Source organism: Clupea harengus, chromosome 14 (assembly GCF_900700415.2).
Source record: "Clupea harengus chromosome 14, Ch_v2.0.2, whole genome shotgun sequence".
Lineage (NCBI taxonomy): Eukaryota > Metazoa > Chordata > Actinopteri > Clupeiformes > Clupeidae > Clupea > Clupea harengus.
The window spans coordinates 14,709,168-14,725,818 of record NC_045165.1 but is presented as its reverse complement, the minus strand read 5'-3'; the positions used below and the strand labels follow the sequence as shown (position 1 = coordinate 14,725,818).

Sequence of the window (16,651 nt, the reverse complement as noted above, 5' to 3'; positions counted from 1 at the left end):
GAACACAACTCAAAATGCAACTTTTGATAACGTAAAATTTAATAGATAGTATTTACAGCATACACATTCATTCCAAATCATTAAAACAGAACACACTGAGATATGTAACTTCTTCCAACACGTTCAGATAAAAGGATCAAACTTACAAAAAAAAAAGAGATATTTTATGGTAGTGCTTCGCCTGGACTATTGTACAAACAAGTGCCACTACGTCAGCCGGTGGCTAGCATTTGGCACTATTTTAAACAGAAAAATCAGGATGATATGGTGCATTCACATCATATGAAATAATGAAGCTCTTCTTAAAACATTATTTAACAGTACCGAGAGTAGAAATAGTTGCTCATTGTAAACATTGTGGAAACATTCCCTTGTTGGCACCACTTGGGGAGGAAACAGGAAGCCTGGAATTCTATGGTACTTCTACCAAATTATGACCCAATGATTTCACAGGCTAATTTTAAATCCTACCTGGTGAGCTAGCATGTCTGCAAGTTAATAAGGGATATGTCATCTGTAAACAGTTAAGCTTTTAAAGCAATTTCTCTCAGAGCTGTGTAAAGTTGAGTATTTGAGTGTTGAGTCTTTTTTTGAGAAGACACTAGCATCTGGAGAGTACTGTGATGCCATTATGAATTAAACATTTAGGTCTGGAGTGAAAGTGCAGTTTTTAAGTCAAGTTCTATGATGACCATCTTTCAGAGTTTTAAAATGAATATCTTTGTAACTACACATCTGTGTAGAGTTCGTGCAAAAGTGTAGAGGTCTTTCATTCACTTGTGGTTCAAGATCACGATACCAATTCATACAGATTTCACACCATATATAGGCTATATTTTTCTTCAATAAATAAGCATATATTCTGAATTAAATAACCTTGTAGTACTTACTGTACATATGAACACCAACAACGATTAACAGACAAAAATGCCTACTTCCACAAGCACAGTCTTGTGGTCACCAAACAAGACAAAAAGAAAAAGGAAATCATTGTTGGTGGCTGGAATTCAGGAAATCATTACACAGTATTTGTGTGAGTGGTCTGGCTAATCGGGTGAAAGGATGGGTGGACACGAAGGTCTTTGGACCTTTAGGAAAGGATTGCTTTAAGCCCATACACACTGAGGGCAATCTGCAGCTAAGACTATTGGTGCTGCAGTGGTCTTGCATCCCGCAGCCTTCCATGATCTCATGCTTGTGTCACACATAGGTCGCTGAAATACCCATCAGAGATCTTCTGCCGAAGCAGTCAGTGTCAATGCCATTAACACAAATGTCTTGAATTCAGTGGCCAATCTGTCTGTTGCTAAGAACCAGGATGCAATTTTCTTAGACGGCCAAGATGTAACACAGTCAGGCAATTCAGAATCATTTAGAGGCCAAACTGCTTGACTGAATGTAGAGTGAACAATTCAGTGCATGATACACTTGCCACTCATTCAGTTATGAATGCTGTAGATTACACGCTACCAGCAAAAAAAAAAAAAAATCCCTTTTGTTTTTTAATGAGCCCAACAATAAACGGTTCAATCATTAACTTCCACACAACAGGGCAACACTGCAGATGTATCCATCTTTCTCATTTGTACTCTCTCCCTAGGAAGGCCCAAACTTGTAGAAGGTAATGATAACAGTCTCAGCAGATGTAAATGGCTATCAGGTATTGTCCCTGGTTTCCTTTAAAGAGTAACCGTCCTTATTTTACAGTTAAATAAAATGGATGCTAAGTTTAACATGTCAACAGGCATAATAGTTAGGCTTTAATTCAATATTTACTGAAATAACATAACAAAAATCAACCTTTGAGACATGAAAGTAATTGTGGCACATCCATGGTGGTTTTCTGTCGTGGATAAAAAAAATGGCAGACCCCCACCCCCCCACCCCTGCTCTTGGACAGTAATTCTGAGGCGCGTTCAGAGGATGGGAGGAGAACTGGGAAAGACGTTTCTGCAACCCTACTTGATGTTCTTGAGTAGCGAGGTGCGAGCGTTCACCACGGCCTTGAAGGCATCTTCGCTGCCTGGCGCCACACACTTGTCTGGGTGGAGAAGTACGGCCAGCTTCCTGTAGGCTTTGTTCACCTCCTCCCTGAAACACACAGAGCCACACGAGAGATGAGCATGCTGATGCGTATGATACTGGTTGCATCAACCAGTCTTCAAGAGGCCTGGCATCACTGGAAAAGGTTTAACATTTATTCAGATCCACAAAAAGTCCACGAACAAGTGCTCTTTAAAAGAGCTCAACGTTTATTGCTAATTAAGTGAAATTAGTTGTCTAATTTCTCTGACTCAGAGAATTAAAAAAAACTTTTGGAGTAACGTGTTTGTTTCCAAACACTCTGTTGGCAACTTCATTTGACACCATTTGTGACCTTGGCTGGATTCACCAGAGACAGAGTTAATTCAGCCTTGAGGTTATTGAGTGGGTGTTGGCCAGCTGCCAACAGGATGAGAGGAACAGCGCAGCCAGGGCAGACGCCAGGGCAGACGCCTGGGCGGGTACACTTCGAGTGGTGCTCCAGAGACCAGGAGAGGGAATACGAGATGAGGGGTATGGAGGAAACACAGATGGAAATAGGGAGGGAGAGAAAAAGAAAGAGAAACAAAGAAAAAAGAGAAAGACATCAATGAGAGAAAGAAGAAGGAAAGAAAGCAAAGTACAGAAAGAGCTAAATAAACAAACAGACAAAGGGAAAGAGAAAGATTGAGACAAAGAGACAATGAGAGAGAAAGATTGAGACAAAGAGACAATGAAAGAGAGAGAGATTGGATTGGCAAGCCTGATTAATCTGGTAGGTGAAGCCTAATTGGATTGCGCCTGTCCTCCAGCACATCTGATGACTCGTGCGGTGTCCTGCTTTCGCCACTGGCTCGCTGACCCACTGCCGAGCCCTCTATTATTAGAGCTGGGAGCTCGCCTGCGTGGCAGAGCCGGGGCTGGACACAGAGCCGGCGTTCACACGCCCCGTGGGCAACCACAAACACTCATTATAGTGGCCACAGCAGGACAACAGTGCAGCCCCAGACCTGCACCGTACAGAGGAATGTACACTAATGCCCTCTGACTGAAACAATTGTTCACAACAGAGTGACTTAACCAGACACGCTCATGTAAGTTCAACACAAAAACACATTCAGACCGGACAGTGGACGTAAATGCAACACTCCCATTTTGGATTGAAGAATGAAATGTCACTGCATTGCGAATGTGGCACTGTATGAAACTTATGCTGCAATGGGTCAAATGTTAAATGTAACTGGTAGAAAGGAGAAGAAACGGTCCGCATGGTTGCAGAGCTGACTGCCAAAAACGACTCAAACTTGGCAATAACAAACATGCTGAGTAGTGTTTAAGAGAACCCAATGAATTAAGGGCAGTGATCTGGGGTATTCCAACCACGTGGTTTAGTGACTCACCGTGATAAATGTCCTAACCAAGCCATAGGGCTCTTCTTTTAGGAGGTTTACGGCTATATTCTACGAAACACATATATTTAAAAAAGGTCCAGACTATGATTTGATACAATAACAATATACACCAACACTGCACAGATAATAATAATAATAATAATAATAATAATAATAATAAAAACAGCCGTTAAGAATGGGCACTCATTGCTTTGTGGCTTCCTAGATGCACTCAGCCTCCTGCTGTGGGAGTCTCAGGTGTGAGAAGGATTTTGAGTCATCCACATCATAATCCCCTCTTTGCCCAGCAAAATTCCACTGACAGGATTTAGAAAATTCAGCTGCTACATTGCTTTTGAGGTAATGAAGTAATAAGTGACGATTGCGATATCTGATTTTCCCCTTACATGGATGCATTTAGGAGATTTTTTACCATTTACCTTTTTTAACACTGTCACTGTTATTATGTTCTCTTTTGGGTTGCTGCTGGTTCCTATATATATATACATATACATATACATATACATTTGCTGTGAATAGTGTGTTTGGAGCATCAGGTACGTAACATCATACTTAGTGGCACTATTTAATGCTGATGTATGCTATTTTAAAATGTAGGCAAAGACTGGGAATGACTTTCAGTTCCGTAGTTTCCAGAATATTAACCGCACCATACATACACCACATTACAGCATTTTATGTAATTTTATAAAACAAACCTGTGTATTGACCACAACCGTGTATTAACCACAGTTTATTCATCGTTACCTCATGCTATGTAGTTGTGGTGCAAGCGCTACTAGCCATATCAAAGTTGTATGGAATAGGGATGGGCATTTAAAGCAAAAATACTACACCTTCACCCTATCCCCTCACGCACGCTCGCAGGAACGCATGCACGCACGCCCGCCCGCACAAACAAATACCCCATTCCCACTCATAGTGAAAACCATTTATTGAGCGTTTATATTTAGTGTTAAGGTGTCATGTGGGAATGGATGCTAAATGTTTAAGACGAATCGTTAAGTGATAGGACACACCGGAGTATTAACCGCATAGCTGCAGAAATGTTGCAAAATCATTGTATAAATCATGGTTAATAGTGAACATTCCCTGCGCTTGATTTTTGAGATAGACAGTACACACATCCAGTCCAAAGAGCTGGCAGCATTGACCTACCTGGTGGCCCCAGGCTTGACCCCCAGCATATCCCAGCTGTCCTTGCTGTTGCGGATGCGGCGGATGGTGTCTGCTTGCTCCTTGGTGAAGCCGACGTTGACCTCCAGTGTTGGCCTCTTCCCTCCGTTTTCACACATGTCTGTTATAGAGGAGAAGAAGGCCTGGGGAAAACAAAAAAAGAGGAGTAGATTGGGATGACATGAAAAAAAAAAAAAAAGGTCACTGACATCCAGGTATACTTTAACATTCCAGTTCAACATAGACCTTGAACTTTTGAACTTAAGGGAAAAAAGCTCAACAAAATAGGCACAAGAGATTGTGAGCAACCACAGATTTAATCAATTAACTACCAAACTTACCAACTAAATACCTAAATAAACAGGTAGCATGCATGTGTAAGGAGTGAAGGGGGTATGGAGGCACATAAGTCCAGAAAGGGAAGACAGAATAAAAGAAAGGAAGTTATCCATGCCCAAACCTGAAACATTTCATTGATGCCTTCTCCACTCTGCGCGGATGTTTCAAAGTAGTGGAAGCCCCGACTCTCTGCCCACAGTCTGCCCTCGCTTTCATCCACCACCCTCCTCTTCGTCAGGTCCACCTGCAGCCACAAGCATCACCCGGGGTTACACATCATCTGGCCCTTGCAACTTCATACACACTGCTTCCCCACGACCTTTGGGATATGCTTCAATCTGAGATAATTTCATTTGTCTGTGACTTTGGGGAGGCAAAAGTCAAGAGCGGCAATACCAAGAGAGGCATTGTTAACATAAATAGTGTTTTGGGCACGCTTCCAGAAGACATTTGTCAGGAAATAAATGGGGATAAAAGAATGAAATCTTCCTAACATCCATCTAACCTTGTTGGCACAGACCACAAAGACGATGCTCTCCATGTTGGCCTGAGAGCCCATCTCCTGCTTCATCTCTGTCAGCCAGCTGTCGAGGGCATCAAAGCTCTCCCTCAGTCCCACATCATACACCAGAATCACCCCCTGGGAGTCTTTGTAAAACTCATTGCGTACCTGAGACAGAGAGATACTGAATGAGGTGGAGGAACAACTACCAAACTGACTAGTAATTTACTGCAGTGTCTGCATAACAATCACATGAAAATACTGTGCTTTGATAATGTGTGGGAAGCCCTACATACACTTCAGAGAGCAAAAAAAAAAGCACATTGCAACTAAAAGAACCTAGATACCATGAATTCATGGTAACTCTAATGATGTGTGACAAAAAAAAAACATGGCTTCTTATGTGCTGCAGGCACAATTGCGCTCCATGTCTCATTACCGATTCTGATGCTGTATGTTTTATTGTACTGTATGCTGCCCCCTTCTGGTGTCCGAAAGCAACCTCATATTAAGAGGGTGTGTACTGATGGGATTGTTTTCTTAACTGTGGTGCCAAAGATTCAGATACCAAAGCAGCCTTTACAGTTAGAGTACAGCAAAGTTTCAAACAAAGAATGTGCATATCAACTGCAGTATTGCCTAGGACAAAGGATGTGCTACATCAAATGGAAAAGACCTGTTCTAAATGTTACTAAATGTACAGCTCGAGAGAATACTTGATAATGACCCAACCAGTAATAGTTTGGGTACAGCGCTTCAGATATAGGCCCACATTCAACTCTAAATAACTGAAAGTTTGTCAGTATTTGCCCGTTAGCCCATAATCCAAGATAATACATTTTAAAACATAGGACAATGAGGCAGCGAGGAAACAATTATTTTTCTTGCCTAAACAACCCTGGAAACACAATGTCACTGCTTTAGGTCAAGGAAGAATACAAAAAATGTGCTCCTACCTCATAGAAGAAAGGATGTCCAGCCATATCAAAAATGTTCACTTTGATTTCCCGGTCACGGACTTGAACCCTAAGTCAAACCAAAGACAAACCACTAAATATCGCTACCTCATTACCCTTGCAATCAATCTCCTGTGTCTCCTGTGGAGTCTTATAGGTATACTTCAAAATACCTTTACATACCTTTATATACAGTATACAACAGAGGTCAGTTCACCCCTGTGCAATGTCAATAACATGTCAAATAATTCGAAATTATATCACCTTACAGTAAATGCATTACTTCTACGTTGAGCAGTATTTGCTCTTAAAAAAAAACTTTAACTTTACTATATTAAAAATACAGACCCCACAGTAGGAACTCAATGCATCTTTCATTACTGAGATTCAAATATTTTTTCAATACTTTGTAGGTCCACCTTTATGTTTGATGTCAGACTCAATAAAAAACAAATGGAGGATACTAGTGTTGCACACATTTCTGCAGAGAAGTTCTGGCAGTTCTTCAGATAATTTTTCAGCTGCTCTGTGAGGGAAGGTTTGTGTTTCTCTACCTTTCTCTTTAAAATGCCCCAAATGTGTTCTACTGGATTCAAGTCAGACGCCATACTTTGTCAGGTCATAGTATTCACTTTTTCTTCTTCTTTATAAACAGTGTTCTTTGGATCGTTATCATGCTGGAATATTCCTCTTATGCCAAGTCTCTGGAGACTGTGTGGTAAAAACTTTCAGGCAACACAGGTGCAGCTGCAGCTTAGTTACAAGTTACAAGCAACACAAGGTTCAAACAACAAATCCAAAGCTTTGTGGGATGAGGCCCCTTCTTATTACAAAATCAACTCAACTCCAACATACAGTCCCATTATGTCGGTGTTAAGACACGTGGATATAGGCATATGACCAAACTAGTTTTGGCTGGTTTCCATCAAGACTAGGAAAACAGTGATGACTCGAGGGGGGTTTCATAATACACTATATGCATCCTTCTGTCTTTCTATTAGTCATTGCATGCTCCATCCCACGGTGTCAGTTACGTACATCAGCAGACTTTCCTGCTACTGTTTAGGCCGTGTATGTTACATTGTGGCTCATGTCTGCCTAAGGGAAGTCCCTGTAGTCCTGGTAATACGTTCCTAAGTTACTCATTAGAACAAGGAATTGAAATGCATATTGCAGTCATAAGAACTCAGGGACAGAAAGGAAGAGCATATCTTTCAAACCTACACCCAGTAAAAGAAACCTTTTCTCAAATAAGCACCTTAAGGTGTAAAACAAAACAAAAAAAATGTACCTGCAACTGGGGGTCAGTCAAATTTATCTTGGCCTCATCTGACCAAAGAATGTGCTCCCAATATTCATCAGGCTTCTTTTCGTGTTCTTTAGCTAAGTATAATCTTGCAGTTTTGTGTCAAAGACCAAGAAAGGGTAATTTTCTTGGACGCTGTCCATAGAGGTTGACATTATGCAATGTCCACACTGTTTGAGCTACAACAAAAACTCCAATCTCCATTGATAACCCCTATGCCAAATCTGAGGCACTTGCCCGTCTGTTTTTCAGAGCTAGAATGTGCAAATTACCGCACTATCCGTGGCGTCATTTTAGGGAGGGCGGCCACTGATGACAATTCTTTTCCACGTGGAGCGCCATGATACAGATATGCAGGTAGACAGCCCAGAGGTCCAGAATTGAGAATGTTCTGGAATTCACAGGTCATTGTATCCTCATGTTCATGCAATTCAGCTAATTGGAAATCCCTAGTGTGCTCAATTTTGTTTCAATGATCACAGGTTTTCTAACTTGTGAGCCAGTGACCACAGGTGTATTCACTTTTGTTGCATTGAGTTTCTACTTTGAGCCCCTATTTTTAGTCTTTCTAAAGTATTCATTTTTGATTGTTCATAAGAGGAAATACTCTCAACTTGGAAATGATGCAATTATTGAGAGGTGATACAATAATTTGACATTTAAGTGATACTGCACAGGGCAATCACTTCTGTTGTATACCGTAATTCTTGGCTTAAAGTCGCCATATCACAGCAACAGTTGAGTTTACTTACTTGGTCACCCCATAGTCAATTCCAATCGTGGCCAGGTATTTGGGGACAAACCTCTTCTCGCAATAGCGTTTAATGATACAACTCTGGGAAACAGAGGACACCAAATAACATTAATGTTCAAAGATGTAGGCCTATCTATCTAACTATACAACACTTCATGCATTTCAAGCGTGCATCGGTGTGAAATGGGTTGACCTAACGACATAAAGGGACGAATGATTTATACCATTTCGTCTCATTTTATGTTAACACACGACAGCGTTCAGGGGGACATTGTCACGTCCAGGTATAGCAAGGCGAACAGCTCGTTAAATAACTTATCGATACCTGACATAGCTAACGGTTGAGTTTATCTATTGTAAAGATCAATTGTCTGTTAGATTGAAAAGTACGAAAGGCTGACATTAACATGCGTGTTCATCCTCTTAGCTACAGGAATGGTCCGAGCAGGCTACGATCAACCAGCTGGCTGACCACAATCAACAAACGTTATCACCACAAAGCCAATGCTAAGGAGATAGCTACCTAACTAGCTGCATAACATTGTCTTACCTTCCCGACTTCAGCGTTCCCCAAGCTGATAACTTTCACACGCAATGACTTCTTTTCACGTCGCTTTTGCACATTTGTGTCCATATTGCAATAACTGAAATTAAAGTTTACAATTTGTAGTTCATGAGTACAAAGACAGCTAACTGGTTTGGACTGTTAGCTTGTGTAACTAGCTACGTTGGGAGTAAACACTCGGCTTCCTTAATGGGCTATCAAGCAGCTGAAAAACTGACGCTGACGTGCTAGCGAAACACATTTCCCCAAACTATGCTGTATACGCGCCATTACACGAAATATTATATTAAAATTACGTTAAATGTTAAATGATTGTCTATGCATAGTGTAGCTAGCAAGCTGAACTGGTCAGCGAGCCACATAACACTCTGACTAGCCTTCAACCGTATGAGGAATGCCAATGTTCTTATCCTTGCCAGCAGATTCAGCATCGCGTTTGCAGTTAAAAAGTGAAGCAATGTAATATCTCAGTTTATGGCGCTAACGTTACTGATATTTGTATCTTAATAATCACGACCCTTTCTTTAAAATCTTAACAGATGATAAAAATCTCTGTACTTGAACCTGGAGATTAAATATTTCTCCACATATTCAGTGTGGTGGAAATCTGTTCGTTCCCATGGCAACGAAAAAAGCCTACATAATGCTCCGCCATGTAACATCTTTAATAATATTGTAACGTGAAGGGGGTAAGAGAATCTTTCGCATATTGTGCGGGGAAGAGAGAGCCAGTGTTCTGTTTATGTATACATTTTTCAATTTAGAATGTTGCTCATGTCTCCCTTTTGTCACAGTGTTAGCTATTATCAATGTGTCCGTGTGTTATGCTGTAATGCCTGTGTGTTAGCCCCTGTGTTAGCGCGAGGAAGCTGCAGGTTGCCGACTCCGCCACCCCTCTAGTCGATGCTGCAGCCCCGCCAGGACCGGGGACCAGATGCATCATCGTGTAGATGTGCTGGGCGCTTCAGGACTGTGGCTGCCCCAGGAGCCGACCTCAGTGAGGAGCGATGAAGCTCCTACAGAAAGAGCCCATTTGAGATGTACCTCATCCAGCCCCAGTTGAACTGGCAGCCTGGTTGGTGGAGGAGACAGGGTCCAGGAGGGCAAAGCGCTGCAGATCTACCAATCTCCAACCAGCAGAGCAGGCCAGCTGGCTGGCCATTGAGGGGGTACAGTAGCACTGGTTTGGACAGCAGATCTTCGCAGACAACATCAGAGATAAACGGGTCGCCCGCTGTGGCGGGGGCCTATGGTGGATGTGTATGGAGCTAGTCTACTTCTGCGGGCTGGAGCTAAGGCATTCCATGCTGCTGGCAGAGAAGAAAGATTAAGCCAGAGGCTCTCCACACTATCGCTTCCAACCAGAGGGGCTACCACATCGATGCTGTAAGTCCTCTGCATCGGCCCCTGCCAGATGGGGGGGAAGCCTCTGCGTAACCACTGTCGATGATATTTACCAGCAGAGCTGTGAATATTCCAGAGACACCAACTGCGAAAGCTGCTGGAGCTGTTCACAAACATCTTTGTGGCCAGGGACAAGAACTGCAAACGCACCAACCTGGTCCAGCACGATACCGGAGACACTGGAGATACACGACCAGGATGCACAACTCGTCGCCTGCCCTCCTCAACGAAGTAATTCGGAAAGACTCCTACCTGCTGCCACATGTCGACGACACCCTTTACCACATCACCAGGTCCCACTGGTTCAGCTCTTTTGATGTACACAGCAGCTATCGGCAGGTGGAGCTGACTCCTGAGGCATGCCCCAACACTGCTTTCTCCATCAGCCATGGTCTCTGGCAGTTCAAAGTGCGGCCGTCCGGGATCTGTAATGGACCAGCCACCTTTGAGCGCCTTATGGTGACAGTCCTGGCTGATGTTCCCCAGAGCTGCTGCATTGTCCAACTAGATGACCTCCTTGTTCACACTGCAGACGTCGAAGTCAACCTGGCTAACCTGAGTGACGTCTTCCATGCCATGCGCCGAGCTGGTCTGTGTCTGCACCGAAAAAGTGTCTTCTGTTCCAACAAGAGACGTCCTTTCTGAGCTATGTCGTCGGCACGGAGGGGGTGTCCATCTACCCAGCAAAGGTAGCAGCCTTGACAGACTAACCCACTCCCTGCAGCATTGGAGAGTTGTTGAGCTTCCGGGGTCTGGTGTCCTACTGCCAGCGCTTCGTAAGACTTTAACTTTGCCACCATTGGGCAAGCATTCCAGTGGCATGTGGACTGCACCGGTCTGGTGGCATCCACATCAAAGTAGATGCTCTGTCCCGACGACCATGTGAGGAGGGCGGGTGCTGGCATTGTCAGCGTGTCGAGGACACGGATGCAGCGACTCTGGTGGTGGCAATGCCTCTCCGGGGAGCAGTGTCCAGGCTCCAGCAGCCATTGACGACAGCAGTTGGGAATTCATCGACCCCCAGCAGCTTTGACGAGACCAGAGCCAGGAGCCCATTCGCTCCCAGGTCCAGGGTGGGAGCGAATCAACGACCAGCCTGGGTTGCTGTCTCAGCACTGGATCCTGACACCAAAGCCCTCTACTCGCAGTGGCCCTGCCTCACTAGCCAGGATGGGTTCCTGCAATGACGTTGGCAGACTTGTGGGGCCACTACGATGTCCTGCTGGTCCTAGGGCCTCTGTGACTGCCCTCCAGTCTTCCAACTGGTACATGGCTCAGTTGCGATGGGCCATTTCAGACTCACTAGGACTCTTCACATTCTCCAGCCCCACCTCTACTGTACAGGTATGTCGCCAGGACGTTCTATGTCCAACGGTATAACTCCTGCATGACTCAGAAGGGGCTGACCCAGCATGCTGTGCTGCTGCAGTTCCAGGTAGGGTCATCCTGGGATAATTTCCCACCACCAACCTGGGGAATCTCTATATCCTTGTGGCCATGGGCTTCTTTCACTATGTGGCCAGAGACGTATGCATATCCCCTCACCAGAGTGCTGCCACCACGACTAAGCACCTGGTCAGCCAAATGTTCTGCTGTTTCGGTGCCTGAGGAGCTGCACAGGGACAGGGGGTGGAATTTTGATTCTATTGGCGGCTGGGCATAAAAAACATTTGGACTAAAGAGTTGCATCCCCAGAGTGATGGACTAGTGGAACGTTCTGACTGCACTCTGGCCACGAATGCTATCTTGACCAGCTGGCGGCAGTGGGACTGGGACTTGCATCTGCCCCTGGTCCTGTGGGCGTACCGGACGGCAGTTCAAGCGTCCACAAAGTGCACCCCTGCAGCCTTCGTGTTCGGACACAAGGTTCAGGCACCTGTGGATTTAGTGTTCAGGCTTTTCCCATAGCCAGAAGTGAGGGGTGGACCTGACTTGGATTACTTCTGCAACGGATGCGGGAGGTCCTCGGGCTGGCCAGGCAAGCTGTTGCTGACGCCAGGGCTCGACAGTAGAGGACTTATGACACCCTCTACCGGGGACAGATCTTAGCTACGGGCACACAGGTATGGGTTGTCAGTCCTGAGTGCAAACGTTTTTTTTTTTCCAAAGCTGAAGAGCCAATAGGTTGGTCCATGTACTGTTATCGAGAGACTTTTGGACGTTGTGTATACGGTGTGGCTGGTCAGACAAAACAGGGTCTGGTACTCCACCAAGACTGGTTTTTACCCTACTGGTCCTTGGCCTGTCCGGACAAAGACTCAGTGACCCCCACTCGACAAGCCACCGCCGTCTTAACGACAACATCAACTCCCCCAGAACCTCAGAGACGTTGTGCTGAACGCCAGAGTTGTTGGGCACAACCAACCCACTAGGTGGTGGCTGTGTAACATGCAGGGGGTTTCTGAAGCTTCCGCATGCTCTAGATAGGAGACTGTAAGTGACTTCCAGCATGCTGTGCGGTTAAGTTTGAGCCAGTATGTGTTTTTGATTTAGAATGTTGCTTGTGTCTCCATTTTGTGTCCAGTTTTGGCATGTATGACTGTTATGATTTGTATATTAAGTTGTAATGCCTGTGTGTTAGGCCCTGTGTTAGTTAGCGTTATCTGTGTTTCTGTTATGTCAAAGCTAGACCTGCCTCCTATTTGTCTCAGTGTGTATCAGTGTTCCAGCCTGTGTGCTTTTAAAAATAAAAGGCTTGCGGCTAAACAACACAACACTCACTATTGAACCCACAGACATTATTATACATTACATAGACATTTGCAGATTCGTCACATAGTCCGAGTGTTATGTTTAGTTTTCCAAGTCTGCACTCTGCCCTGGCTTTTCTTTTCCCGAGTTGAACCGCATGAGAGAGAGAGAGAGAGAGAGAGAGAGAGGGAGGGAGTGAAGGAGGAGGAGGGCCACCTCTGAAAGGACTCTGCGAACAACTTTCAAAAGTTGTTGGCAGCTGAAAATGGGATAACACCAACAGCAACTTGCTCCTCCATTATTTTTCGGTAAGGAGCTGGAATACTGTGAAGATGCCATTGCCACGTTTGCCAAATATGCCAGGAATGCCATATTGGCTAACATTGCCAAATTTTCCAAATTTTCCAAGTCCTCGAACACTTTTGTTGGATTGCTGCACCATTTTGGATCATCAGGTTGGTGGTGGTAAGTTAACTCATCAAATGTTTGTATTGTCATATCTTCAGTCAGTCATCTTTTAATGATAGCCTCTATTCTTAGTCCAGTGCAGTTTTAAATCTCTTTATATTGTTGAGTTGATAGATATGCATTGAAACTGTAGACCTAGAACTTACTGGTTATAGAAAGCCTATAAGCCTAACATAGTATCTACAACATTTGATATGTTAACATTGTCTGACAAATCAATTTTGAGAAGTAATCTCTCTAAAACCAGAAGTAAAATCCTTCCCTTTACAGTTTCAGAGAAAGTTTTGGTGTGATAAAAGCACAGTGAAAGTTTGTGTTGAGAAGGATTTGATTTTCAATGTGTTATGATTTGTGCCTCAACCGGATTAACGCTGAGCCAGTTCACATGGCAAGGATCATGGCAGTTCCCCTCACAGCCTTCTCCATATCAAAGAAACAGCTCTTACTTTACAGTCTAATTACAAATGTGAACATAATTTATAAGATTGACTCATTTATTGCATTTTGAGGTAAACAAAACCCCAAAATAACATTCATTTATTATAATTACACACTTATTACTCTGTTTAGAAGCTGTTTTTGAAGCTGGTTCCCGGTATAATAAACCATCATTAAACCTTATGTAATTTACCCCCTACCCTCTGTCAGCACATCACATGAAGCAGACTAATGTCCAGTCGTTGTAATGATTTCAGTAGGGATGCTGCGCTATGCTGTGGAGATGCTGCCACAGTAAGGATGGGGTGGGCTGGGGGTGGAGAAAAAGAAGACTGATGTCTGGTTGTACCAGTAGATTCTCTCCTTTCTATTATCTTTCTCTCTCCCTCTCTCACTGGCTCCTGCTCCGACTCACATGCGCGCTCTGCCCTCCCTTCCCATTTCTCCCCCTCCCTTTCTCTCTGTCTTTGTTACGCATGACTGGCTAGGGGGCGTGTGTGTGTGTGGTTGTGACGGGAATGTGTGTAGTCTACTTGTGTGTGTGTGTGTGTGTGTGTGTGTGTGGTGAGAGAGTGCGGCAAGCGTGCATATGCGCGCGTGTTTTTGCACCTGTGTGTGTGCAGCCAGTATTGTTCCTGGGAGACTGAGCCGTGCTGTACCACGCTATTGGGAAAATCCAAGGTCATGGAGTCTGGTCACATGCACCGTTTGTGAGTGTGTTTGCTGCTGAGAGCGCGACTGTTTGCTTTGTGTGTGTGTGTGTATGTGTGTGTGTGTGAGAGAGAGAGAGCAGAGAGAGAGAAAGAGAGTTTGTGTGTGAGAGCATTGCTCTGACACAGAAAAGGCTTCAGGCTAAAACCAGGAGGCTGGAATATTAGCGGCGTTTCCATCGATGTACGGTAAGGACAGTTTCCCTCCACTGTTTGCAAGGGCAATTGTGTGTGCATAATGTGAGAGTGAACATGCAGTTAGCCTGTGGACGACCGAACCTGTGCATGTGTGTGGTGTATTGGTTTGTTTTCTTTCCTGTCTTGCGCCTCTGCTTCTGTTTTCTCTCATCATTGTATCTTTATCATCAGCGGAGCTTGGGGAATTCATGTGTTTTCCAAGGGAGATTGGTGTTCTTGACAGAGCAACATATTCTATTCAGTCCCTTTCCTGAATTGTAATAACTGTATTTTCGTAGATAACCTAATTTCTTTGACATCTTCCTACCCAAATCATTTATAAAAATATGGTTGCAGATTGTTGTTCATTACTTTGTTCTGTTGTCAGGCAACATAATAATCAAGGACATACAACATGTTAGGTCTTTAACTGGCCACAGATTTGTTTACACTGTCGGTTGTCACTTCCTGCTCTTTGAAATGCTGCACACACAGATAGAGAGAGATAACTTATTTCTGGCTACCCTCAGGAGATGAAAGATTTCATATTTAATCCACCTTCTTGGTTGAAGCCCAGATTCATCCTGTAATTAAGACATGCTCGGAATCTACGTAGGATTTGAAGCTCAATCACTCCCTTTTTTTCAAAATTGTATTCGTCTGTCACAAAATACAACAGAACAGCTCTTCTGAACAGACTAGCGCTGGCTTAGTCAGTGTAAGTTTTTTTAGTTGTCCTGACTCACTATGGCAGTATTTAGATTTATGATGTATTCAATATTCTATTAGCATACACTGTGTGAAATCAAACAATCAAGCTTGTGATCTAAAGCTACAATACTAATGACATTCCTAGTTGTCCACATTGATCAGACTGGAGAAAAAAAAAGTACATGAGGGAAAAGAAAAAATCACCCATAAAAGTCAGTGGGTAACAAAGCATACAACAATCATGCAAATCTTTGCTGTATCTGGCGATGCGCCTTGTTAGAAATATCTTGTTGCAAGGTGTGTGGTTATATTTCACATCCTAAAATGGCTTGGTTTTTGGAGGGATATGCTAAGCAGTCTGTGCACTGCCCTCATCACTACTGCATCAGCCTTGTATTTCACAAAAAAATCTGGTTCAAAGGGATTGCAGGCTATATTTAGCGTTGTATCCTGGAAAAAGAGATCCCCCCATTGCAGTTACACAGGACTGCTTTAATGAACATGCACACAGTGTTATGTAATCAAAGTTGTAGTATTGAGCGATGCTATAATAAGTTGGCTTGTGTCCAGTGTTTCCATTCCTTTTGTTTACTTCATGGCAGTGATAATGGGAAGCCCGGCTCACCATTGTAACTTAATCCTCTTGTCATCTCTTTCAATTGCCTTGTTTTGAGCTGTTCCCAGATGTGGCATGTGTGCATCCACAAGGCATTGCTTTTTCGTAGCAGCAGGCGTGATGTGTGTCGCGTGGGACTGGAAACAACACTGGCTCCCAAATGTATCTCCTTTCAGGCCAACGTTAAAATAAATTGTCCATTTAATGGTGTACATCTGCTGTCATTCTGTGGTCCAGACAGGTGGGCTGAATGGGACGGTAATGTCACCATTCATTTAAAAAAAAAAAAAAGTGACAGTGCTCTTTGCAAACGTATTTTGGACCCTGACGTTTGGCCTCCCCCTAGTGCAACATTTCCTTTGCAGCCAAATTCTATGGCCCACATGATGTGAATGAGTACACGC

At 43.8% G+C, this 16,651-nt stretch overlaps 2 protein-coding genes across 4 annotated transcripts in view; one reads left to right on the top strand and one right to left on the bottom strand.

The window, feature by feature from the left end:
- Positions 1-18: 18 nt before the first annotated feature.
- dnajc27 (DnaJ (Hsp40) homolog, subfamily C, member 27) lies at positions 19-9,412 on the bottom strand. The gene is made up of 7 exons (XM_031580895.2): positions 9,018-9,412; positions 8,466-8,548; positions 6,408-6,477; positions 5,455-5,619; positions 5,071-5,193; positions 4,593-4,753; positions 19-2,091 (listed from the first exon to the last, which is right to left on the bottom strand). Exons 1-7 carry the CDS (start codon positions 9,099-9,101, stop codon positions 1,959-1,961), a joined length of 819 nt encoding a protein of 272 aa, XP_031436755.1. The 5' UTR covers positions 9,102-9,412; the 3' UTR covers positions 19-1,958.
- Positions 8,216-16,651, top strand: part of efr3ba (EFR3 homolog Ba (S. cerevisiae)) — a 27,389-nt gene continuing 18,953 nt past the window's right edge. The window contains exon 1 of one of the 3 annotated variants that reach the window (XM_031580893.2): positions 8,216-8,352. In XM_031580893.2, the coding sequence (XP_031436753.1) occupies positions 8,334-8,352 (19 nt within the window). In that variant the 5' untranslated portion in view covers positions 8,216-8,333. Of the gene's footprint in view, positions 8,353-13,385; positions 13,593-14,515; positions 14,933-16,651 lie in introns of those variants that run through there. The other 2 variants (XM_031580892.2, XM_031580894.2) reach the window with 2 other exon arrangements.

Coding starts and splice junctions, on each gene's coding strand:
- dnajc27 (XM_031580895.2), bottom strand. CDS start 9,101: ATGGACACAAATGTGCAAAAGCGACGTGAAAAGAAGTCATTGCGTGTG. Junction 8,549..9,017: donor GGAACGCTGAAGTCGGGAAG/GTAAGACAATGT, acceptor TCTGTTTCCCAG/AGTTGTATCATTAAACGCTA. Junction 5,620..6,407: donor GACATCCTTTCTTCTATGAG/GTAGGAGCACAT, acceptor TCTCTGTCTCAG/GTACGCAATGAGTTTTACAA.